This window comes from Petromyzon marinus, chromosome 20 (assembly GCF_048934315.1).
Source record: "Petromyzon marinus isolate PM22_M1 ecotype Great Lakes invasive population chromosome 20, UKy_Petmar_22M1.pri1.0, whole genome shotgun sequence".
NCBI classification, from domain to species: Eukaryota; Metazoa; Chordata; class Hyperoartia; order Petromyzontiformes; family Petromyzontidae; genus Petromyzon; species Petromyzon marinus.
Genome location: NC_133686.1, coordinates 13,722,548 through 13,747,956, shown reverse-complemented (window position 1 = coordinate 13,747,956; position 25,409 = coordinate 13,722,548). Strand labels below are relative to the sequence as shown.

At 47.8% G+C, this 25,409-nt stretch overlaps 1 protein-coding gene across 2 annotated transcripts in view; it reads left to right on the top strand.

Moving 5' to 3' along the window:
* Positions 1–24,664, top strand: part of LOC116944074 (PH domain leucine-rich repeat-containing protein phosphatase 2-like) — a 93,911-nt gene extending 69,247 nt beyond the window's left edge. Inside the window, exons 11-19 of one of the 2 annotated variants that reach the window (XM_032957485.2) lie at positions 455–658; positions 4,633–4,795; positions 5,539–5,669; positions 7,053–7,163; positions 7,908–8,111; positions 10,942–11,185; positions 13,491–13,843; positions 14,357–14,489; positions 17,773–24,664. In XM_032957485.2, coding sequence (XP_032813376.2) covers positions 455–658; positions 4,633–4,795; positions 5,539–5,669; positions 7,053–7,163; positions 7,908–8,111; positions 10,942–11,185; positions 13,491–13,843; positions 14,357–14,489; positions 17,773–18,990 — 2,761 coding nt within the window. In that variant the 3' untranslated portion in view covers positions 18,991–24,664. Of the gene's footprint in view, positions 1–454; positions 659–4,632; positions 4,796–5,538; positions 5,670–7,052; positions 7,164–7,907; positions 8,112–10,941; positions 11,186–13,490; positions 13,844–14,353; positions 14,490–17,772 lie in introns of both variants that reach the window. The other variant, XM_032957484.2, reaches the window with a different exon arrangement.
* Positions 24,665–25,409: the final 745 nt, after the last annotated feature.

Below are 25,409 nucleotides of genomic sequence, written 5' to 3'. Positions count from 1 at the left end.
CCGAGTGTCAGATCTCACATCACCCTATTCGTCGGATGCACTGCCACCAGTATGTGTTATATGCACACAAGAACACTTTACAGCCATGCAGTGGTGAGATGTTAACCACCTCGCCTCGTATACCAGAGGTCTTGGGTTCGATCCTGACCCTGACGCCTGTATATTTGGAGTTTCCATGTCTCTCTCTCCCCATTGTCGCGTGGATTTTTTTTTGGGTCCTCCGCTTTTTCCCTCCACATTTAGAATCAGCATCAGTATTTGGCTGCTATAAATTTCCACGCAATAAGCCACTTCATTGAGCTATCATTTGTTGCCCGGTCGCATCTGAAAAAGAGCTACTTAGCTACATAGCTCTGCGGGCCTTACCTGGTAATATAAAAAAAAACGTTTATTGTTTATTTCATGTTGAAAAATCTCGTGAAACCTTTTCATTCGATCGCTTGGCGGTTCGCAGCCTACGCTCTCTGAACGCGTCGGCCAACCGCCTGGAGTCGCTGCCGCCGTCAGTGCTAGGCGAGGGGGAGAGCGTGAGCACGCTGCAGGAGCTCTACCTTGCCAACAACCAGCTGGTGGACAAGTGTGTCCCTCATCTGACCGGGCACCAGCACTTGCGTGTCCTACACCTGACCTACAACCTGCTCACCACATTCCCTGCAAGGTGAGCTCACACGCGCACCTTCGCTGCACAGCCGGGAGGTCTGTGGCGGTGGGCGACGAACTAGCGGGGTGGACATGTCCAGCGCGGTTTGCCTCGTCTGCCTTGCTGAGAGCCGCTCCCCCCCTCCCGCTCACTCTCTCTGTGTCTCCTCGTCACTGCCTGCCCCTCACGTTCTTTCCCCATTCGCACCTGGTAGCCTGCAGTGGCCTAACTATCGTTCATCACAATCCGATGACAGCTCCTCTCTTAGCCAACGTCGCCCTTGTCCACTGCCCATCTTCCTGCCCGTGCTCATGGGAATTGTCCTCCTTTGCTACAGAAACCAGTTCCACCACACTACTCTGCAGAGATGCCATTCATTACTGTGCATGATATGAACTCTTGATTAAGACGCAATAGAGCAGTGGTCCCCAATCTCTGGTCTGCAAAAGCCGTGGGAAGTGGTCTGCAGAACTGATTTTTTTATTCTCCCACAAACACCACTTAATTTTTCTGGCCACTGCAACTGATTGAAATAGTATTCATCACGAATTAACACAGCTGCTGGCTATTGGCTCAATATGCTGATTGCTGGCATCGGTTTGTAACGAGTAGTTTTAATTTGGAAACATCTGTTATTGGCGCACGTTGGATCAGTGGTCGTTCATCGAGAGATGACGGCGCGCGGCTCCGCGAGGATTTGGGAAGCACTGCAGAGGGATGACGTTGCCTGCGTGCTCCTTTGGTAACCTGATAATTCCTTGTCCCTAAGGTAGTTGTTCTCTTTACACGATTGAGTCATTCGCTTTGCGACAGTTGTGAGGGGCAGTGCTTGCAGTGGTGTGGAACCGGGCACTGAGGTGACATGACTGGAACTCCTCTTAAAAGCCTCCCAGTGCTTTTTTTTCCCCCTTTTCTTCCCGCACACACTGCACGGGTTGGAAGTCTTTGCAAAACCGGGATTAGGGAGGTTGTTGATTTGATTCATGTGTCTGTTCCATGATAAAGTCACGCAGAATTGTGCAACCTCTTCATCTGCTGTTAAATGCATGTTAAACAAGCTGATGTCATTAATACGAGTAGGCCATTGTTTGCTTTCATTTGCACATTGATTTACAAATAAATTAATGAAATAGGAAGGTTGATTATAATCAGCCTTTGTATTCTATTATTATACTAGCGGGAAGTACCTGGCGTTGCCCCAGCGAAAAAGACACACACATCGACTTTCACACACACATACAAAGACTCACGCACTGGAACTGCGCACACACATATGGACTTACACACACATATGGACTAACACACACACATGGACTTAAACACACCGCACACACACGGACGTACACAAACAAGCACAGCGACTGTCACACACATACATTGACTCGCACACACATACATTGACTCGCACACACATTGACGCACACACACACACATTGACTCGCACACACGCACAGGCTCGCACAGACACAACGCACATACATATATGGACGTGCACACGCACACATGGACGTGCACACGCACACTCTAACTTTTATATAGACTAAATAAGTTTGTTAATAATAGTCTTCTATGTACGTGACTTTAGCGAAAGAAGCAAGGGAGAGGGGAAACGCAGGCGTGTATAATAAGTAATTGGGAGCGACCACGAGGGTGTTCCGCCATTTTGGTGCAAACATTTGCCGCGAGCAAGAGCGGCAAATAAATGAAAATCAACGAATACAAAATAAACCTAACCTACCTGTGACTATGAGCAGATGCGCACCAATCAAACGTCATTGACATAACGTCACTGCTCAACCCCCGTACTGAGGGGGCAAGTGTAAATATGATAGAATGAAGACGTAATAGCAATGAGTATAATTATTGGTTTGCCCCTGCGCAGCAAGTGATATTACGTGGCTGGTTATGCCTCAAGAGTACGGAAAAATATTGAAAAGTAGGCTAGTGGGAAGTACCCCGACGTTGCCCGGGCGAAAAATTTATTTCAAACCTTCTCTTAAAAACCTTACGTATACATACACAGATACTAAGGTATTGTGAAAGCCCGGTGGGCCGTTTGGCTATTTCATTTCTCCACCAACAAAATTATAAGAGGCTTGCACAAGTCCAAAAAGTTAAAGAAAATGGGGGGGTAAATAATTGATCTAAACGATTTCCAAAAATTGTCAACCCTCGCCTCCAAAAATATCTTTACCCCCGCATAGGTATTTATACCTACACACCCTACATACAACAGAGTGAGTAGTATCTATTGACTCTGTAGTTGTATCTAATGACTGTACAGTAGTATCTACTGAGTTAGTAGTAGCTACTGACTGTTTTGTAGTATCTACTGACTGTAGCAGTAATGATTAACCGTAGTAGTATCTTCTGGAACTACAGTAGTATCTACCGTCTCTATAGTAGTAACTACTAACTGTATAGTAGTATCTACTGACTCTAGTAGCTACTGACCGTAGTAGTATCTACTGACTGTAGTGGTATGTACTGACTGTTTTAGTATCTACTAACTCTATATAGCAGTATCTCCCAACTCGATAGCAGTATCTCCCAACTCGACTGTGGTGGTACCTACTATGACTACAGCAGTGCATACTGACTGTGGTGGTATCCTGCAATGACTACAGCAGTGCATACCGACTGTGATGGTTCCTGCTATCACTACAGCAGTACCTACTGACTGTGGTGGCACCTGCTATCACTGCAGCAGTGCATACTGACTGTGGTGGTACCTGCTATCACCAAAGCAGTGCATACCGACTGTGGTGGTGCCTGCTTTCACTACAGCAGTGCATACCGACTGTGGTGGTACCTGCTTTCACCACAGCAGTGCATACTGACTGGTGATTCCTGCTTTCACTACAGTAGTGCATACCGACTGGTGGTACCTGCAATCACTACAGCAGTGCATACTGACTGTGGTACCTGCTATGATTACAGCAGTGGATACTGACTGTGGTGGCACCTGCTATGGTTAGAGCAGTGCATACTGTAGTGGTAACTGGTTTCATTACAGCAGTGCATACTGACTGTGGTGGTACCTGGTATCACTACAGTAGTACATGCTGACTCTATAGCAGTATATATCGACTCTATAGCACAATACTCACCTGACAGTGCCGTGGTGAGGCGTAGTCTCGTGCAGAGCCCCAGGCCTCGCCTATATTGCCCAGCCGGCCGTGCCTGGGGGCTGAACCGCTACCCCCGCCCACCATCCCCCCGCTCGCGCTACAATAATACTTTATAAGCGCTTTAATATTAGTGTCTACCGACCCTATAGTAGTAAGTGCACACATTGCGGTGGGGGGGGAGGAGAGCAGAGGACATGACATTTTGATTAATTAACCTCAGCGTTGCGTGTATTTATTTTGAACACGAATGAGAAATCCCCCCCCACCCTCCACCGATGACGCGCGTGCGTTGCCAGGGGCAACCCCCGGGCAGCTTGGGCGGGGAAATAAATAAATAAAGAGAAATCGCACAAAAACGCAATTTTAACAAATTTAAAGGCGGCGGATGTGGAAAAGGAATAGCCTATGCCAAGCACGGGGCTTACGGCGTGGTACCCGGCAATTTTTTTTTTACGTAAACCCCAACGTTTGCGAGCCAAATCCTTCGCAAGCGCGCGTACGCAGACAGACGGATAGACAGACAAAAAATGCCTTTTTATAGATAAGATACCTTGCCATGTTAAAATTGTTGAGAGCTTCCATGCCTTATTATGATTAGCACCTCCAACCGCTACACTTTGTCATTCCTTGCCAATGTCTCTCTTCTCAAGCTCTTAGAATAACTCCGGTCAATTAAAAGAGACGTCTTAAACCGCCCACTCCGACGTGGATAGCGCTGTTCGATGCTGGGCACTGGACGTTTTTAGGCCTTTAGGCTTGGTGGGCCCTTGCAGCTGTGTTAAGGACGCGACGAGGATCGCGGTGACGTTGAGCCTCCGTCGTACGTCGTCATCGTTGCGCTGTGGTGGGTTATTGTTGCAGTAAACTGGCCAAGCTGACGGAGCTGGAGGAGCTGAACCTGAGCGGGAACCGCCTGCGCACAGTGCCCACCACCATCCTGGGCTGCAAGAGGCTGCACACGCTCTGTGCTCACTCCAACGCTATCAATGTCTTCCCGGAGGTCTTTCAGCTGCCCGAAATAAAGGTGCCCGCTCTGCTAGGGCGGATAAAATGAAGTACCACCTTGTCACCAGTGGTTGTCCTACAGACATTTGCCCCCTCCCTCACCTCTCGGCCACAGGAATGTGGAATTTCGAGCACTGGCTTCGGGTTGTAAACAGGAAAATATAAAAACGATGAAACAATTTTTATTTTACCAGGTAAGGCCTACTGAGCTATGCCTCAATTCTCAGAGAAATGCCTCAACGCTCAGATGAGCAGCGAACCGCATCCTGTTGATGACAACAGCATGTGCGGAGTCGACACACGACCTCCACAATCCACCCTGGCAGTCTGCCACCGCCTGCTCTCAGGCATTCCTCTCGCTCGCCAGACTAAAGGATACCGCTCCCAAACGATTTACATAGCGTCTCGTCGGTAGAGTTTAAGGCGGAGCGCGTGATGTGCCGCCGCGCATGTTCACATGTTGTCCGCGTGAGCGCAGCTCGTGGGAAAGTGCTACAAACCCAGCAACCCGAGTTAATTTCTCAATTACGGCTAACGCCAGTGACGATTATCTGAATCGGTGCTCAGCCTCAAATGAGTATCTGGTGCGGTGTGTAAGCATCGCCACTGGGGAGACATAGGTGGTCGGGCATGGTGCTTGCCACCGCGCGCCCCCTTATGTGCCGTGCCGGCCTTCATAGGTACTCGCTAACAGCACTTGCCTCCCAACGGTCAGTTATTAAGGCTATACGGGGGGGGGGGGGGGTCTTTGTGCGAGCGCAGCTCGTGGATCTCAGCTGCAACGAGCTGACAGAGGTGCCGCTGCCCGAGAGCCTGCCCCCCAAGCTGCAGGAGCTCGACCTCATGGGCAACCCTCGGCTGGCGCTCGACCTCGCCGCGCTCGACATGCTCAGGTGCGCTGCTTGGACGCCCACGGCGCCCCCAACGATGGTCACGTTCGTTTACCCACGAGAGCCTCGCTGAGTCTCATCGCTCTCTTTTTTTTTGCTTTTAGGAGGTTCCTGCCAGGATTTTTGCAGGAGGTAGCGACGCTGCTGCTGCTGTGTGTGTGATCCCGATTGAGTAATTTGCATGTAATCTTTGAGCATTGGGATGTTTGGCCGATAGATTGAAAAAATCTAGGTTGAAAACTAACTTTTTAGAACTACTTTTTGTATTTAGTTTGGTTGTCTTTTCTCCGCACCTCCGATTAGAACAGTTGGCAATGTACAGTGCGAAATAAGTTCAACATGTGTACACATACCGGTTACGTAGTGTGATTGTAGTTATGGGAGGAAATCGGAGAACCTGGAGGAAACCCACTCAGAACAGGGGGGAACTTACAAACTCTACACCACACCAGAAAGGCGCCCGAGTTAGGAATCGAAATCAGGTCCTCTTTGCTGTAAGGCATGAGTGTTAACAATAATGCCCGCTTGAAAAACACTTTAATGGTTACACCAGGTAGATTAACACACATCCGGACAGCATACTGCAATTGTAAGTCCATCATTGCTCGTTGACTTAAAATTGACTCTTGTCTTGCGTATTTCTCCGTGACAACATGTGACCTCTTGCTGGTAGCCACATTAGCCACTGACACTGCAGAAAATCCCTATCTTGCGGTACAGGTTTGAGACGGGCTTTACGAGTTAGCAGATGAGGAAGAAGAGCTCATTTTGTGCTGTAATCTCGTGAACATATATTGAATGTCACGGACAACACCTTGTGCTGCTTAGCCTAATGGGTATCTAATGCCCATTACATCGCACTGAGGTTGCTCAACTGTTATAATTAATTCCAAGTTTTTAACATTGTCTGGAGAAATTTAATAAGATCATCGCGGATCCAAGGTAAGGTTGCTCTGTTAGACCTTGATGTGAAAAAATATTAGCTACTCACAGGGTGAGTTTTATTCCTGAATCGTACATTGAAAATGTAAGTTGCCATTTTGATATGAACATAATTTCAATTTTAAAAATCCCAGGTTGTAGCCCATGATTCAGAACTGCGTTTGGTTAATGTTGCCTTTGCCTGTTTTGTATGATCACTTAACACTCAAACTGCTTGACAAGGCTAAATAAAAGCTTCCGTGTATCTTCTGCTAATTCAATTGAGCATTGATTTTTGCCTGGTAATTAAAAGTCGATTAATGCGTTGGACGCTGTAGGTATTGTACGTGTGCTCCGGACGCTTTGTGGATCGCTTGCGTGGCCGCGTCTCAATGGACGGGCAAGGCGGTGCCGTGGATGAATCCTTCTGTTGCTCATGGCGATGTTGCATTGTTTTCCCCTCAGCCACATCACCTGCCTGAAGATTGATCCCCGTCCGACCTTGCCGCCCGGAGATGCGGCAGAGTCACCAATTTGGAGCCACGGCTGCGCCGAGACTTTAGGGCAAAGGAAAAAGTGAGATGCTCACGGTCTTCATCGTAACATCAGCAGCCACAACCTTGCGGGGTTTGGCATTATCTAATTTTCCTAATTTTCTGACTTTTTTTGTTTATGGAACAATCTCCATCACATTCACTGTGCTTGCACACAGGTGTATGCACAATGTGTCCACGTGTGTTGGTTATGCTTTGGCTTTGTGGGATTGGCATATTTTCCTGATTTGTCTGCAGCAAATTAAAGCCGGCTGTGCACAATGCTATCTGGTTACGAGAGCACCTGACCAGACTTCATCATTCACTTCCCACAGTCGAAGATGTCCGATGCCAAGCATATATCTGCTGAGTAGACGATGTTTTACAATCGAATGTCATTCACACACACGTAAATATTCACACATGTATACATCAACATGCACTAAGTGGCGGTGAAGTCACCGTGGAGCTTGTGACAGGCTAAGTGCACTTTGAGGCCACGTGAAGTGTTGGAAGCCTCACTGGTAGGAGGTCATGGGACAGACCCAGGTGTTACGGGTTAACCGACTGAGATGACTGGCAGATGCACCACCTGTGTTTGTTACTGTACCAATCATCTGTTGCGTGTTTTTGTTTTGCAAACGTGAGGCAAAACTGCCTCCTTTTTGACACCTGTTCAATTTAACATCGCTAAGCAATAACGATGAGATGCAACCTCTGCTCGAGCAGCGGTGATGTTCGCGAGCGAGCTGAGCGCTCATCGGCTGCCTGTGCATGTGGGACCCAGGCTGTGCGTGTCGTCACTGGCGTCGGGCGCTTTCGGCGAGGACGCTCGAGAGGCCCTCTACGGGGTCTTCGACGGCGAGCGCAACGTGGAGGTGCCACGGCTGCTGCAGTGCACCATGGGGGACGTGCTGAGCGAGGAGATGCAGCGAGCTCCCGCCTCGTCCAGCGAGGACCACATGCTCTACACCTTCCTGGGGACTCACAAGTATGAGAGGGAGACACACTGCACCAGACTGGACACTCAATCGTGTGAGAGACAGACACGCACACTCTGCACTGACTGGACACTCACAAGTATGAGAGAGACACACACTGCACCTGACTGGACACTCACAAGTATGAGAGAGACACACACTGCACCTGACTGGACACTCACAAGTATGAGAGAGACACACACACACTGCACCTGACTGGGCACTCACAAGTATGAGAGGCACACACACACACTGCACCTGACTGGACACTTACAAGTATGAGAGAGACACACACACTGCACCTGACTGGACACTCACAAGTATGAGAGAGACACACACACACTGCACCTGACTGGGCACTCACAAGTATGAGAGAGACACACACACTGCACCTGACTGGACACTCACAAGTATGAGAGAGACACACACACACTGCACCTGACTGGGCACTCATAAGTATGGTAGATGCACACACACTGCACCTGACTGAACACCCACACATAAAGTGAGGGAAAAAAGTATTTGATCCCCTGCTGATTTTGTACGTTTGCCCACTGACAAAGAAATGATCAGTCTATCATTTTAATGGTAGGTTTATTTGAACAGTGAGAGACAGAAAAAAAATCCAGAAAAACGCATGTCAAAAATGTTATAAATTGATTTGAATTTTAATGAGGGAAATAAGTATTTGACCCCCTCTCAATCAGATTTCTGGCTCCCAGGTGTCTTTTATACACACTCTTGAAGGGAGTGCTCCTAATCTCAGCTTGTTACCTGTATAAAAGACACCTGTCCACAGAAGCAATCAATCAATCAGATTCCAAACTCTCCACCATGGCCAAGACCAAAGAGCTCTCCAAGGATGTCAGGGACACGATTGTAGACCTACACAAGGCTGGAATGGGCTACAAGACCATTGCCAAGCAGCTTGGTGAGAAGGTGACAACAGTTGGTGCGATTATTCGCAAATGGAAGAAACACAAAAGACCTGTCAATCTCCCTCGGCCTGGGGCTCCATGCAAGATCTCACCTGGTAGAGTTGCAATGATCATGAGAACGGTGAGGAATCAGCCCAGAACTACACGTGAGGATCTTGTCAATGATCTCAAGGCAGCTGGGACCATAGTCACCAAGAAACAATTAGTAACACTACGCCGTGAAGGACTGAAATCCTGCAGCGCCCGCAAGGTCCCCCCGCTCAAAATGGAGATCTTTGGCATCAACTCAACTCGCCGTGTTTGGAGGAAGATGAATGCTGCCTATGACCCCAAGAACACCATCCCCACCGTCAAACATGGAGGTGGAAACATGCTTTGGAAGGTGTTTTTCTGCTAAGGGGACAGGACAACTTCACCGCATCAAAGGGACGATGGACGGGGCCATGTACCATCAAATCTTGGGTGAGAACCTCCTTCCCTCAGCCAGGGCATTGAAAATGGGTCGTGGATGGGTTGCCAGCATGACAATGACCCAAAACACACGGCCAAGGCAACAAAGGGGTGGCTCAAGAAGAAGCACATTAAGGTCCTGGAGTGGCCTAGCCAGTCTCCAGACCTTAATCCCATAGAAAATCTGTGGATGGAGCTGAAGGTTCGAGTTGCCAAACGTCAGCCTCGAAACCTTAATGACTTGGAGCAGATCTGCAAAGAGGAGTGGGACAAAATCTCTCCTGAGATGTGTGCAAACCTGGTGACCAACTACAAGAAACGTCTGACCTCTGTGATTGCCAACAAGGGTTTTGCCACCAAGTACTAAGTCATGTTTTGCAGAGGGGTCAAATACTTATTTCCCTCATTAAAATGCAAATCAATTTATAACATTTTTGACATGCGTTTTTCTGGATTTTTTTTGTTGTTATTCTGTCTGTCACTGTTCAAATAAACCTACCATTAAAATTAAAGACTGATCATTACTTTGTCAGTGGGCAAACGTACAAAATCAGCAGGGGATTAAATACTTTTTTCCCTCACTGTATGAGAAAGAGACACTCTGCACCTCACTGGGCACTCGCACATATGAGAGTTGTGGGGTTTTGAGATATTACCTCTGATATTGCTAAGCCATTGGACATTGAGCTGCATAGCCTCGCTTTTAGTGTGTTTTTTTTCTATTGAAGTGTAAATTGATGACTTTGAATCAGAACAATGTCTTGAAATAATTGCTCTTGCTACCTTAACATGATGTAGCAACATGCGTGTTGCTTACCTGCTCGTTTTGCACAGTAGAAACACAACATTGTGATGATTCAATTTAGCACCGTATTAAATTATTGGCAAGAACAACTTTTTGCACCTTTTGCCATTCTCTTTTAATACTGCGGATGGTTCTTTTCCCCAGACGGCGCATCTGTTTTTATTTTGGGAAACAATGTTCTCAATTTTTATCTGTGAAAGAAAGTGTCTTTATGGGCTGTTTGCTGGTTGAATGGATTTAATCTGTTTTACACACGCTTCTCAATTGAGCAGCCGTACAATTTGCTATTACCTCTTTGGGGGACGGTCATTGACAAAGCCAAGGCTGCTGATGAAAATATAATGGAGAGGGTAGAGTATAAATAAGTCACATTGCTTCCCTTTTCTGGGGCAGAAGCAATTAGCTCTTTCCGTAGAACTTGTCTGTATTGTTTTCCCTTGAAATTTCACTTGTATTGGAGCTGTTTATTAAATCACTTTATAAGAAGCAGCAGGAGCCCAAGCGCGAGCTGCTTTGTACTGTCTGGTCTACCAGCTGTGCCCGACTGCCATTTCCCTGCACTTTTTCCAGAACCGGTGTTGTGCAGTCGCCTTCTTTAAATTTTCACCATTCGCCGCGTGAACGCGTTCCACGGCCGTGTCCCTCCAGGAAGCTTGGCACGGCGGGGCAGAAGCTGGGCGCCTCGGCGGTGCTGTGCCACCTCCGCAGGGATCTCCCTGAAGCCGGCAATGGAGGCGGCGGGCGTCTCACGCTAACGGCCGGCAACGTTGGGAGCTGCCGCGTGCTGCTGTGCCGCGCCGGCTGCACCGTGTCCCTGACTCCCGACTTCACACTCACCGAGTGCCGGGAGGAGCGCGAAAGGCTACGTGGCATCAACGCCATCATTACGGAGGTGCAGACCGGGGCAAAGCGTGCGGGGTGGGGTGGGGGGCGGCGCGCCTTGGCGTTCCTCCCCCGGCCGGCTCTTGCTTCCGTGCCGTCGACGTCAAACGGCGACGTTCGTGTTGACGGGACGGGTTTTTTTGCCGCAAATTGAGCATGATCTCGGCGAGCGTCGTGGTCTGGTCCCTTCGGTGCCACGGTAAATCAAGCACGCCGTCCTGCTTTCTTGTCTCCGCAACCATCACCATTGCTCGCTCAACGCGGTGGCTCCAGCTGTGGAGCGAGCGGCTCACGATCGGGAGGATTGCGAGTTCAACTTGTCGCAGGCTGACTTGACTCATCGTTTGTCCGGGGTTAAAAAAAAAATAGGTATCGCCTTGTGGCGAAGTTGGCATTGGCTGTCCTCTGGATAGACTCGGCCCCACCATAGCAATGCGGAGTTTCCCTCACCGGCTCAAGGATGTAAACGGGAGATGAACATGGTTGGCTACATATGGTGTTAAAGTAGTTCAGCATACATACATACATACAACGAGCAGCAAGATTTACTTCTCGGTCATGCCACCGTCCCAGGATTGCTGTAGTCAAAGCGATACAATCTCTGCACTGAAATGACCATTGTGTTAGTGGAGCCTTGCTGTTTGTATAACCATGGATACTGTGAACTGCAATGCAGTCATAGGCCTAGTAAGCACATGAACCTCCCTTGACAATCCATACATAAAAGGGGGCACCAAAAATATTTCCAAAATCATGAGCAAACACAAGATCCAGGTACGATTCAACACAGTACTTAAAATTCGTGATTTGATCCTATCTGTGAAGGATGTGATTCCTGACATGCAATACCCCGGTGTCTACAAACTAAGCTGTGTCTGCGGCAGCAGTTACATTGGGGAAACTTAGCGACGTGTCTCGGACCGGGTTTGTGAACATAAAGCAGATTTGAAACCACGGTAGGGCCAATACCTCAGCCGTGGCTGATCATTATTTTAACACTGTGGGCACACACGAAATTGATTTTGCCAAGACGAAGGTACTCTGCAAACCCACTGGCTATCAGCAAAGATTCGTTCATGAAGCCATCCAACCGAGAAGATGGGTACAAACTGAGCAATCATTGGAAGGATGTTATTAACCAGCTTAGGTCATTACTGGCTGTGTTGTTCCCTTCCTACCTCCTTATGTGAGCAGTTATTTTCGACTCTCTGAGTTACATTCACGAACACAGCCACCCTTAGCTGTGTTAGTAAATGGCGGCTTGCCAACCTTTTCCACCTTCATGTGGCGACTTCTCTTTCTGAGCTCTCTCCGAACTTACATTTACAAGCAAATTTCTTACATTGACATGCTAATCTCTCACAATACAATGGCCACCTTCACTGTTTTGTTTGTTATGATTTACCCGATCTTACATTTACATGCAAATTCAACAGTTCTTACATTGACATGCTAATCTCACACAATACAATGGGCACCTACACAGCTTCGTTTGTCAAGATTTACCCGATCTTACATTTACATGCAAATTTTATCTCTAGCCCTGCCCGCTGACCATTCGGCTACACCCATCTCAAATCTGTATAACTCCCTGCCTTAGCAGCGCTCCCGACATATTATTTCCTGCCTCAGCAGCTCTCCCGCTATATTTTTCACCTGATGGCGATTGATGACAATATGTCATGATTTTGTCATCATTTTTATGAATTGTATTATTTTCTATCTACGGGCTTTACCGAAAGACCCAAAGAACGTGAATTCCTGCAGTCACGAAAGCTTTAAGTCAAGATTTAATACAAGCCACTCTTTAAAACAGCTCTTGAAGTATTGTTTATGTCGTGGGGGATTATACAAGCTCCTGTAAATGATCTATGAATGATCAAACTTAAGACCCATATCTAACAGAGAGAGCCGTTGCCAATAAACATTTGGTAGTTCACCAGCATTGGTTCAAGCAAGCCTAACTTCTGATGAGACACTGAATTGCTTGTGTTGAACCGATGTTGCTGAAATGATGCACTCCCAGAAGGCCGTGCATTTGACAGAATGTGTAAAATAGGCTGTTTTTTTATTGAATCAATGCACGGGCCCGTTACATTGCGCTGTGACGCATGTAAACACTGTAAACATAAACTAAAGCGGTTGTGAAAATCAGGGGATAGAAAGATGGGAAACGAACCCACTGCCCCATAATCGACTATTTTGTTAACTTGGGGGGACCACACGGGCATTGCCATCCGACCACCTGCTTGCCCGCTTGTGCTGCGCATTGAACACCACCCCTGTTTCGCTGCTCGGATCCGTTCGCGCGGCAGGACAACAAGGTGGGTGGGGTGACGAACGTGACGCGGCTGCTGGGCTGCTCCTTCCTCTACCCGTCGGTGCTGCCCCGGCCCCACACGCGTGCCCTGCGCCTCACGCCTGACGACGAGCTCCTGCTCCTGTGCAGCCGCTCCCTCGCCGCCTTTCTCCCGCCCACCGAGGCTGTGGAGGCGATCCGGGACGTCGCCGACCCGCTGGCCGCCGCCAAGAAGCTCACTACGCTCGCCCAGGGCTATGGCTGCCACGACAACCTGGGAGTGGTGGTGGTGAGGCTCAGCGTCGCCTTGGAGGATGCAGGCTGCTGCACCTGTGATGCTGTCTCTGCTGAAACGGCCGTGAACAATGGGTAAGATGTCCTACCGCTGCTGCTGCTGGTCTGTGGTGGAGAGGAGAGTCACCTGGCATCGTTTACCTACATTTAGGGCTGTATTCTGAGTCTCGACTCAGCTCTCCTTGTGACACGTTTCCTCTTGGGCTTGAGCCACTCCGTTGCTTCCAAAGAAGCATGAGTAGGTCAGCCAAAGGCTTGGCACAGACTCAGCTGATATCCTGAGCGTGGCCGGGACCATGCTCAGCCGGCTCAAGTTAAGCGCATGGCTCTGAGTTGGCTCACTTTAGCCAGATCCAAGCGCGAGCCAAGTGGTAACTAAGAATGAATCAGAACAATGTCTGATTTAATGGTGATGCTGTGAAAGCCCTGATGAGGAAAGTGAGTAAAAGGCCTCCGTGTGCAATGCTTACTTCCGGAGCATGGCTATACTTACATGCCAAATGATTGTTTAGGAGTGGAGTTGATGCATTGACTTGTTTGGATGAGTTATTATTCACTTTTTCTTTTGGGGAAAACATCCTGAAGCAGCGGAGGGAGCAGCAGTGGAGCGTTCTCGGAACTGAGCAGCGAGGTGAGCAGCGAAGTCGCGGGGTCAGAGGTCAGCAGCGAGGTTGGCTCCACCGCTTCTGACGAGCAGCCGCCGTCTCTGGGCCTTGTGGAGGTGAGTGCTCCCTCCGAGCTTTGCCATGCCACAGTGGCGAGATGTTAATTCCCTCGCCTGATATGCAGGAGGTCATGGGCTCGATTCCGATCCTGACGCCTGCTGCTGCTGCTGTATATTTGGAGTTTGCGATGTTCTCCCCGTGGTCATGTGGATTTTTCTGCAGGTCCCCGATTTTTTCCCTTCACAGTTCGAAATTAAATTCCATATGATGTCACTTCATTGAGCTGTAATTCGTGGCCGGGTTGCTTCTGAAAAAAGAGCAATATAGCTCAATGTGCCTTACCTGATAAAATTTAAATAGTTTATTTTAGAGTGCTGCTAATGCAGAACGTCCGCTGGAGTTCCTCTACTCTCACTCATTGCGAGTTCCAATCTCTGTACTCACCGGTGTTGGATTCGTCTAGAAAGTCAGAAAATCAGGCCTAGATATGACATTTTGGACGATCAGAAGACACGTTCTGTTTCAGATTGATACAAAAATGTCACGTGAAGTCACGAATGTGACATCGCTTTTGCTGCCGAAAGTGGTGTCATATGGCAACGTGCCCTGCAACTATTCTTCACGTGAAGACGTTGGTACAAAATGTACGCGATCCGAAAATCTGAAAACAATCCAAAATTGTTCATACCTTTTCAAACATACAAAATTTTAAATGATTTATCTGACATTTATTGGAAATACATACACGTTTACATGTAAAAAAATCAGAACTTTAAAACCATTAATACATTTACATAAATGTGAATAAACTGCCTGTGGTTTGTATTACAACATTGTTCAAATATTACTTGCCTGTAAACATTACATTATTGAAAATAACAGAATCACTTGGCATACTTATCCACGTGACAAATTGATTTACTTGGCTTTGTCGGGTGGTGGAGGCTTGTGGCTCTACTTGACTGACACGATCTATCTCAAAATAAACTAATTATGAATCTGCATTCTCAAGTTTAGTTAAATAGTTAAATAGGAATGGAATGGACAGGAAAGGGGATTAATACCTTTAGAAGCTCATTCAATTCGATTGAACCCTTGGGAACAGTAGAAGGAAATGATGATTAACACTGGTTTATAGTAGAAAAATAACAGGCTAGCGCTTTGGCAGGGGGATGGCATTTCGTCCGCATGGGGAGCTGGGGGGGTGTAGCTAGGTGGACGGACTCACAGGTGGGAGATTTCGGTTTACACTGATCCTGAGAATATTGGGGGACATTTTATGAGGTTAAAAAACATGTATTTATACTGGAGGAATCCAATTAACTGTAAAGCTCTTTAACATATATCCAGTCGGGGCATGTCAGAACATTACAACAACAAATAATACAAAAGCACAAAAGGAGTGCAAAGTATAGGAAAGGTAAACAAGTTGCTTTAAAAAAAATATATAAATAAAACCAAACTATTTTTTTATCTTACCAGGTAAAGCCCAGTGAGCTTATTTTTCTGGAGCGACCTGGCCACAAATTATAGCTCAACGATTAAAATATATTTTCATTAACTTAAATACTAATAGGAAGCTGTTCAAACGTGCATTAAAATATAAATATGTGAATTGTTCTCAGCATGTTTGAGTGTAACAGTGCGATCTGCAGCTGCCTTGACTGCTCTAAAGAAGGTGCCACTGCCTGAAAATTTTGCTAATTTCATTTCTATTCTATTACAGAGTAGTCTTAGTAACCACCAATGTTTTAGATAAGATATTTTGAATAAACCCCCTTGCAAAACTTATAGCGAGTGGCCGGCCTCTCCCCACATGGAGCGTGATCGCCGGTGAGATTTGGTTCGCGTGAGCTCTGCCGTGCGTGTGGGGGGATTATCAGTATACAGTGTGTAATGTCCTACTGCTAGGGAGGGCAGTGAATGATGTCGTAGTTCTCCATGGCGGCCTGGCCTTAACTAGCCCACAACATTATAATATCTCAACTGGTAACGCACCGCCACACAGTATTCACTCGCTGTCGAAGAGAGAGAATGACTTTTTGAGCCGGTGCCAACAATCGCCCAAGCTCTGTGATCCTCGATGTTAAATAGTTATCGGCCAATTCGTGAGTGTTTACATGTGGGAGGCGAGGGTTGGTTGATCGCACATACGTTGTGAAGCTCCCTCTCCATGGGCGTGGATGATCCATACCCTGGCTCTGCCAGAAGAAGGCAATAAAGCAAAAATGTTAACTCCACCGGTTCCGTCCCTATGGGATAGAATGTTTCCCCGTCGCACGTGTGGATTTTCTCAGGGTGCTCCAGTTTCCTCCCACGTGTAAAGACTCACTGAATTGCTGATAACATCTTACTATATAGAGGACTACAGACCTTGGGAAATTATTGGTGCTGGCTCATCGCATGGCTGCTCTCCTGCTCGTCTCTGGTTCCTCATGAGTCGTCCTCTCTCTGCGAGCGAATACTGTGTGGCATGCTACGAGTTGAAATCATTATTGCATAACTGCTTCTCTTTTACAAATAAGATCCAATTACGGTTTTTGGGAGTTTTACAAGTTGAGACGATCGAAACACACTGATTATTTATGTTTTAAGGACTTGGATATTTGATGCAGAACACAGCAGGAATGAAATTATTTTATTAATTAGAGATTTGTGCCGGCACATTGAATTACGCGAACGCAGATTTACCACTGGTACTGTAGAAAAGATGAATCACCTCGAGAGTTCACTGATCTATAATTTAAACAAATATTTCTCGTGGCCAAAAAATAAATAAATTCAGATCATGAAATGAAGGGCTCACAGCTAATTGTGGCATATTAGATGGAGGTCAAAGTGTGTGTCCTCTTGTGTGTGTGTGTGCGTGGTTGAGATTGAAAATCTCATTACAGGCCCTGCGTTTGTGTGTAACACGTGTGAGGAGTTGTGCGTGTTCGTTTTTTGTTTGTGGGGGAGCAGTGGCGCAGTGGCTATCGCACTGCTCTGCGAACTCGGCAACCCTAGTCAATTCCCCGGTCACAGCCAACATCGGTGGCGAATATCTAAAGCGGTTCTGGGCCTCCCCTAAGTCTGCTCAGCTTTAAATAAGTGCCTTGTGCGTTATGTAAACAGCATTGGGGAGACAAAGATGGCCAGGTATGGTGTTGGCCACCCACTCCTTCTTGTGCTGTGCCCAGCCTTCAAAGGTGCTCACTAACAGCACTTGCCCCAACAGTTAAAGGCTGCGTGGGGGATCTTTGTGTTTGTGTAACGTGTGTTGCTTAGTTTAACACCCATAAAACCTGTATTATGGGTGTATTGCATAACGTGTGTATATGTTGTGTGTGCATTTCGCAGGTGGGAGGCTCGGTGCCATCTCTGCAGCTCTCCGAGCGTCGATGCAGCCTCCACCCGAGCGCCTCTGCGCGCACCTTCCAGCGGCAGATGTCGGCCGCCACCTTCTCAAGCGCGTACTCCGATCCGGGCCTGGACAGCAGCGACGACGAGGACGCGGGGTGCGGCAGCGGCGGCGGCAGTGGAGTCGGCGCCACCAACGGTCACGGCGCCAACGGCGGCGGGGGTAGCGACGCCAACCCTCTGTACTGTCTGCAGATGGGCGGCGGGGGACAGCGGCTGGAGGTGGAGGCCGACGTGCACCCGCTGTGCGCCTTAGCCGGGCCCTCGTCGCGATCGCTCAAGACCCTGTCGGTGACGTCCTCCGAGACGAGCGACGAGGGGATCGTCATCTCGCTCCGCGCTGACGCCTCCGTGGCGTGCTCCGAGAAGCCGCCCGGCGCCCACGAGCCCAGGTCGAGCAGTGCGGCGGCAACGGCCTCCGAGAAGCGCGACGGCGAGGCGGGCGAATCGGAGGGGTGCGATCGGTCACGCGAGAGCAAGCTGGCGCCCTCCTGGTGCGACAGAGGTAGCGGCGGCAGGAAGGTCACGAACGGGAGCAATGCGCGCTGGCTGGCGGTCGCCGAAGGTCACAGCGAGGCAAACGGCGGCAGCGGCGGCAGCAGGAGCGGCGACGCCACCCTGGGAATGGGGCGGTGCAGCAAGAAGATCTTGAGGAGGATCCAGAGTCACTCCGACCTTCTCAGCGGCCGCGACGTCCCCCTCGTGGCCGGGTTGGGCCGCGGTGGCCTGGCTGCGTCCTCCTCCGCGGCCGCGCGCTCAGGATGCGTCTCGGCACCGCACTGCAATGGCGGCGCGAGCACCCTGGGGCGCGGGCGCCGCAACGGCTCCGTGGTGACGCCCGATTGTGGCCAGGGCCTCATGGAGGTGATCGTGGCGAGCGACGCGGCCCCCGCACGCCCCAAGCGCTCCGCCTACTTCGTGTCGGAGCCGGCACCAGGGCCGGACCCGGACGATGAACTCATCGTCCCGCCGGAGCTGGAGGAGGAAGTAAGGGAACAGATCCGGCAATACCAGCAGCAGCAGAAGCTGCAAGATCAGCAGAAAGTTACCGAGCAACAGAAAGTTGAGCAGCAGCAGCAGATGAAGCAGCCGCTGAAGCTACAGCAAGAGAGGCGAGAGGCGTTAATTCAACAAGATGTTTATGACACTGCACTCTAACAAAACTGTTCCCTAAGTTTTATTTTAAAAGTCAAAGAGTACCTGGAGCTTGTACATTGTAGATGCACCAACGCTGGAATCAGTACTGGTTTGTTGAATGTTTATGATGACCTATGATTGGGTCCAGTTGGAGCTCATGAAGATGGAACCCTGTTAGGTATTTAAGGAACATCTGATGAAAGCAGTAGCAGATATATGGAGCAATAGTTGCAATAACAAAAGTAAGTCGGATCTCTACATAGAATGTGGAAAAATTGCACTGAAAGTAAAATCTCACCAACTTTATTTAACATTTACAGGACTTGCATGTGAAAGGTTCCGGTCATAATCGACGACATACCTTAGTGCCGACTCGCGTGCTTGGCTCCCGTCTGTGATAAAAGCATCGAATTACTGTATAAGAGATGTGAACACGTGACGCCCACGTGACCGGAGACTGTTGGACTTTATGCGCAGCTCAGTTCCAATGGCCTGTAACCCCCCCCCCGTCTCCTCTTCTCCCGTCCCGTGCTTAAGTCGCAAGTGTTCACAGCAGCCATTCAAGTAGAATTAAGCAATGTTGAATGCTCGAGAGTTTTAACATTTATTTACTCCGCTCCATTGGCAGCTTGTGGCATCCGAGACATTGCACTTTACATTCATCCACGGCCAACTCAACCAAAGGGCTACGGAAAGGGGAGGGAGACCTTTGTACTGCGTCCTTTCCACGTCATTACTGTACAGTATAAGTTGGGAAAACAGCACAGTCCAAATTACATCACCACGTGACTGAAATGAAGGGACAATGACAGACTGTTTACTCATAAGGCTTTAAATATCGCTGTTCCTCCTGCATTTAATATGGCTACACCCAGTGTGTGTGTGCGTGAGGAGGTATGACTGCTGCTTTGACTCTGTTGGATTCTCTTTTGCCAGCGTGGCAATGCTCTTCGGTGAAGCTGCAGGTGTAGATGCTGCTGCCGCTGCTGCTGGTTGAAAAATACCCCAAACTATGCATTTAGCATCACTTGAGCATCCAGTCAGAGGAGATCCCTCGCCCGTCTCTCCTGATGCTCAAGGTCACCACTGCCTTGAGTGCTCAGATATTTGTCGTTTCAATTTGGAGTTTGGTTGATTATCCGTGACACATGCACCAATGGTATCGATGTGTATTTTTTTAATACTATACTTTTTCAAGATGCCGTAGATTATTTTCGACACAATTGACAGGTAGTTTGTGAGTAAAGCCTTGTAGAGAAGTCATGATTATAGCTGATAACTAACAGTACTGTGTATTTTCATACTGCCCCTTGTCTTTGGAAGTGTGTTTTTTTAACGCTTTTATTCTCGCGTGTTGGCAGATGTGTGTGGCCCCCCTCTGAGCTGCTGCTGCTGCTGACACTCGTGGGCTCACACCGTCATCTGGCAGCGGATGCCCAGTGACATATCTTTATACGTTAGCACAAACTGATAGTTTTGTTCATCCTACACACACTGTTGTGTCGTTTTTTGCAGGTCATGTTGGGGCAGCGGGGGTGGCGCAGTGGGTAACGCTTGCACCTCATGGCAAGAAGGTCCTGGGTTTGATTCCCGACTGGCGCCTTTCTGTGTGGAGATTGTATGTTCTTCCCCTGTTCAGCATGGGTTTCCTCCGGGTTCTCCAGTTTCCTCCCATAAGCTAAAATCAATCGATGTAACCGGTGTTAACCAAAACATCCCAATGTTGAAAGAATAGCCTGCAAATTACTCATTTGGGATTACACACAGCAGCATTGCCCTCTGCTGTAAAAATTTGACAGCACCCTTCTGAATGAGACTCTTGAGGCTCGGTGAGGATTTGCTGGATAAATAATGGTGACCTTACGAGGCTTTAGAATAATCATAATCCCATTGGGGAAGAAGTAGAAATAATTATTACCAGCCGTGTAACCTTAGCCCAAGATTAAGGTGTTTGGTCCCAGTATTTGGCTGTATACTTTGGCATGGTTTTGCCAAAACTACAATGATTATAAGCATTTGCCATCATGTGAATCTGGCTGCACACGTTATATGTTCAATTAACTTTTTTTTAACCAACTTGGACGCTGGCTTGGACTGCTCTTATATTATGTTCTACTTGGTTGCAACTGATGTCTTGCTTATGCCAAATCAGCCTTCTGTGCAGCACTAAAGCATGCAGGCCATATTACAGAAAGAGCATTTTTATGGATACCTCCAACTAACTTACTAACGTATAAAATAGTTTCAGCAAAAAGCTGTGCATATAATCAATGTTGTAGCCTACGGAAAGTCAGTGAGTAAAATAACACGTAGGTGTCTTCTCATTCGATTTGGATGATGTGATATTTTAGTAAGTGATTAATCCAAGTACTTTTGAATTCATCACAGACACTTATGATCTTTCATCCCTCAGCTGTGACATCTTGTCAACTCGGATTAGATGTATGCTGATTATCTGCAGGAATTCCTTTCTGGTATAAGCCGGGTTCTTCAACCATATCTCAGTTGTGCTGGTCGGCTACATGCCATCATATAACATCTGCATGTGTGACCACGACTGTTTTGTATCCAGGTCTCACATTTATCTAATTTATCTAAATTTCATCCTCACTAATCATTATCTCTTCTCTAAAACTCTCATCACCGTCTCTTATTTCTCTCATCTTTCACATGAACTCGTATCTGTGGCTGCTGAGCCATAGATCAGCAGCCACTCCACAAGGGCCTTTGCGAGCCACTTGACACGCAGGCCGCGAGTTGAGCGCCGCTGTGTAAAGGATAGAAGAGTTACACCGTATTGAAAAATAACAGATACAGTATTCTCTCGTTATTCGCGAGGGGTACATTCCGGGGATGCTCGTGAATAGCACATTTCGCGGATAACGATATTGGCCTACGAAAACCTACATTTTAAATGAATGACCTTAAATACATAAATAAGCATATTAAGCACATGAACATTCTCATCACTTTCTCGCATCACATTCTCTCATCACTTTATCTCTCTTGATGCAGTCGTGCAGAGTTCCAGATGTGATTCGCGGATAGCCAAAACGGCGGATAGCAAGTTCGTGAATAACGAGGTGGTGAATACCGTGCCCACATTCGTGCGGTGGGCTGCCAATACTGCAGGGCATGGTCCAACGAAGTTGAGAACTTCTTACGAAATAATAACTGCTTTGATGTTGTATGGAATTGAACGTGAAAGCTCTCAGTGTAGCCGAAAGCAACCATCTATTGTGTTAACCCATCTGGCAAACAGAGCCTGCAAATCAAACACAAAGGGATTATGAAAAAAACACGTCCAGAATGAAAAACGCAGCAGCAGAAAAATTGGTCTTCTCCCACAAAAGCTGACGAGTGTCAACTGATGTTCCTCGGTGTTAATCATCAACATCATGAATACTGTAATGAGCTGCACACATTTGAATGATTGCTATATATTTGTGTGTGTATACTGCATTGTAGAGTTTAAGACGAAACCCAGATCTAGTTTTTGGAGACGCTACTTTTATGATTCTGCATTAAAAGATAATGCAGCTATATCACTGAATTGAAACTAGTGGAAGTCGCTGGTTGTTCACCCTCGGACATCCTGCATGCAAGGTGTCCCCTAGATGCACACATGGGGAGAGGCTGAAGCGTCGTGCCCTCAACAGCGAGACGTTAGCTAACAGGGGTGTTTGTGCCGAGAAGCACGACTCGCGCTTTTATTAGGCACTGCTGCGGCGCTTTGATTGCCTTCAACAGAGCCGGATAGCGGCTGCGCCTCATCACCCAGCTCGCGAGTCGTCCCCAGGGGACCGGCACCAGCAGGGCGCGGGCTTCTATCGATTGGCTGTCAAGAGTGACTGCTTTTGATATATACAGCACATGGTTGTGTGGTTGGGGTTTTTGTCCTGCTTGTGGGGGCGCCGTAAATTGGGAGCGTGGGGCCGTGCACGGCACGGAACCTCGCCGGGAGTGATGTACGGGTGCTCCTCCTTTCTGCGTTAATGAATGCGCTCGTTGGTGGTCGTTTGAACACGTCCGCGGTGTATCGGAGCTTCCGCCTTTTTCTGCTTTCGGATTACCTTTACATTCCCGGTGATGTCTATGGATTAACACTGAACACCCGCGGCTCGGAGAGCCCAAAGGTTCCCATCGCTTCTGAATGACCTTACCTCGCGCAATTGAAATTGACTAAAAATGTGCCCCCCCCCCCCCGAATTGTCACTCGTGCTGTCTCCTACTTAAGTCACACTTGAAATAACTTTTTTCTGGTCTCCGATAACATTCATGGTCAACCATAGTGTTTATTATGTCGTCAAGTCGTGTACGTTTCTCTTAACAGTTCCATGCCACGGGGAGTACATGGGTTGCGACGGTCTCGCACTGGTCATCCCGCCTGCCAGGCTTATAGACGGTTGCAGTCGTTTTGTGCCACTAATCGACTTTGAACTCTGAAGCCAGCACTGCAATACATAATGGCCTTTATTAATCGAGAATGTTGAAGCTGAAGGAACGTGATCGATGCGTTGTGCTCTGGATTGGTCGTTGTCCTGCAAGCCACAATTGTAGAGAAGCGCATGAGCTTTGCTTACATTTTTGGTTACATTGAAAATATAATAGTTTTCTCCCCCAATGTTCTGTTCCGCTCCTGGATATGATTCCCCAGAGTGATATATTTCTGCTATAGACATCGGTTCTTTTGATGGGTGGGGGGGGGGGAACAAATAAAAACCCTGACAATTATTTTATAACTCTTAGGAGTTGATAAATAATGTTATTCTCTGAGAGAAGCGATTGTGTTATGGGCGCATGTGTTATGTGTCGAGTGTGACCAGTGGTGACTGTCTGGACTTGTGGTGACTGTCTGGACTCGTGGTGACTGTCTGGACTCGTGGTGGCTGTCTGGTCATGGCAATGAAGAGCTGTTAACTCAAACCCAACTGAGCTGGACACAACCACGACTTTGACCCTTTGCACCCTTTGTGGTCTGCTAATGCATGCAGGTGTGTACATACGCAAACCACGACATTTTTCATTGGCAGAGTTCGTACTCGATGTACATACGCATGTGAAAGGGTATAGCATCAGGACTGCATTGCAGATGTTGCCGGTGGTCATTACAAAGGCTGCAATTGGACGTGTTTGTGTTCCGCTGACTTGGAGGCGACTTGACAGGCGTGAGTGACACATGAGGTACGAGGGAACTGGCACTATGCGCGGCTGCGCAGGGGGAATGTTTGGAGTTTGGGGTAGAGCATGGGACGCCATGTTTCACTGATGTATACAACTGATCACTCGCCATGTGTAAATACATCTTTATTTTCGTAATTGTGTTTAACATCCATTATTTCCTATCGGTATGATTTATGATCTGGGATATTGATTTTGTTATGTACATGACAGAGTATATATATAGTGAGAGAGATCTGCACAGCTATTGTTTAGTACTGTGTTACGAATTTGTTCCTTGCATTTGCAGAAACTCAACGTTATTTTAAAAAAGAAAATCAGCTTAACATAGTTTCCAACATAACGAAAGGGAAAAGAACTGCACAGTACAGCCGTGGGTGTTTAACATTCCATTTTTTGTGCAACATTGAATCAGGTTTATGTACCTGTATAGGGCATATTTATCAGCCTAACACATTTTGTTGTATCTTTAGTGCATATCATCAAATAAAAAAAATCATCTAATGAAATGCAAGCCTTTGCAATGTCTCATGAATTAAGGGTATGGTGTTGAACATCCGTGTGGTCCAGGGATTTTGCGAACAATATTATGCGCTGCACAGAAGTTTAAATGTCATTCAATGTCGACTCTGACCTCCCTCAAGAAGTGGGCCTGCCGGCACGCATCTCCATTCGAGCCCCGAGCCACTGGCTGGCATATATTTGGTGGTCAACAGGGCACCCTTTCGACTGGTGACCATGGATAATACAGAAGTTTTTTTCGCGGTTAGATCTCGTAAATATAAATGTGTCGTTAAACCCGCCACCACCCGACACGGACAATTAGTAAAGTTGTCTCGTAAACAGAACATCACACCGGCGTGTTGGAGAGTAAGTGCACAACATTTACAATCCGAGTACGACGTTTGGCATTAGGCGGCAGCCAGATCACCATGGATCTCCATCCTGTGCCAAACACTTCAGAAACTTAAAAAGCAATGAAATTGTTTGGCAAATTAGCCGCTTCGGGTTGGACAGGGGTCCCCCCTGCCCTTCGCCCCCCCCCTCCAACATTAACCCTTTAGGGGGTCATATTCTTGGTTCTTTCGGTAAAGTCACGTAAGAAAGAACCAATAATATGAATCCCTGCAGTCACGAAACCCTTAGGGGGTGTTGCGGATCGGAAGGAACTGCCCGTTTTCACGTGACCCCCTCCCCGTGCCGTGTCCTCAGGGTATTAAGGTTTATGCTGCTCGGGGCATCAAGAGACACGTTTCCGT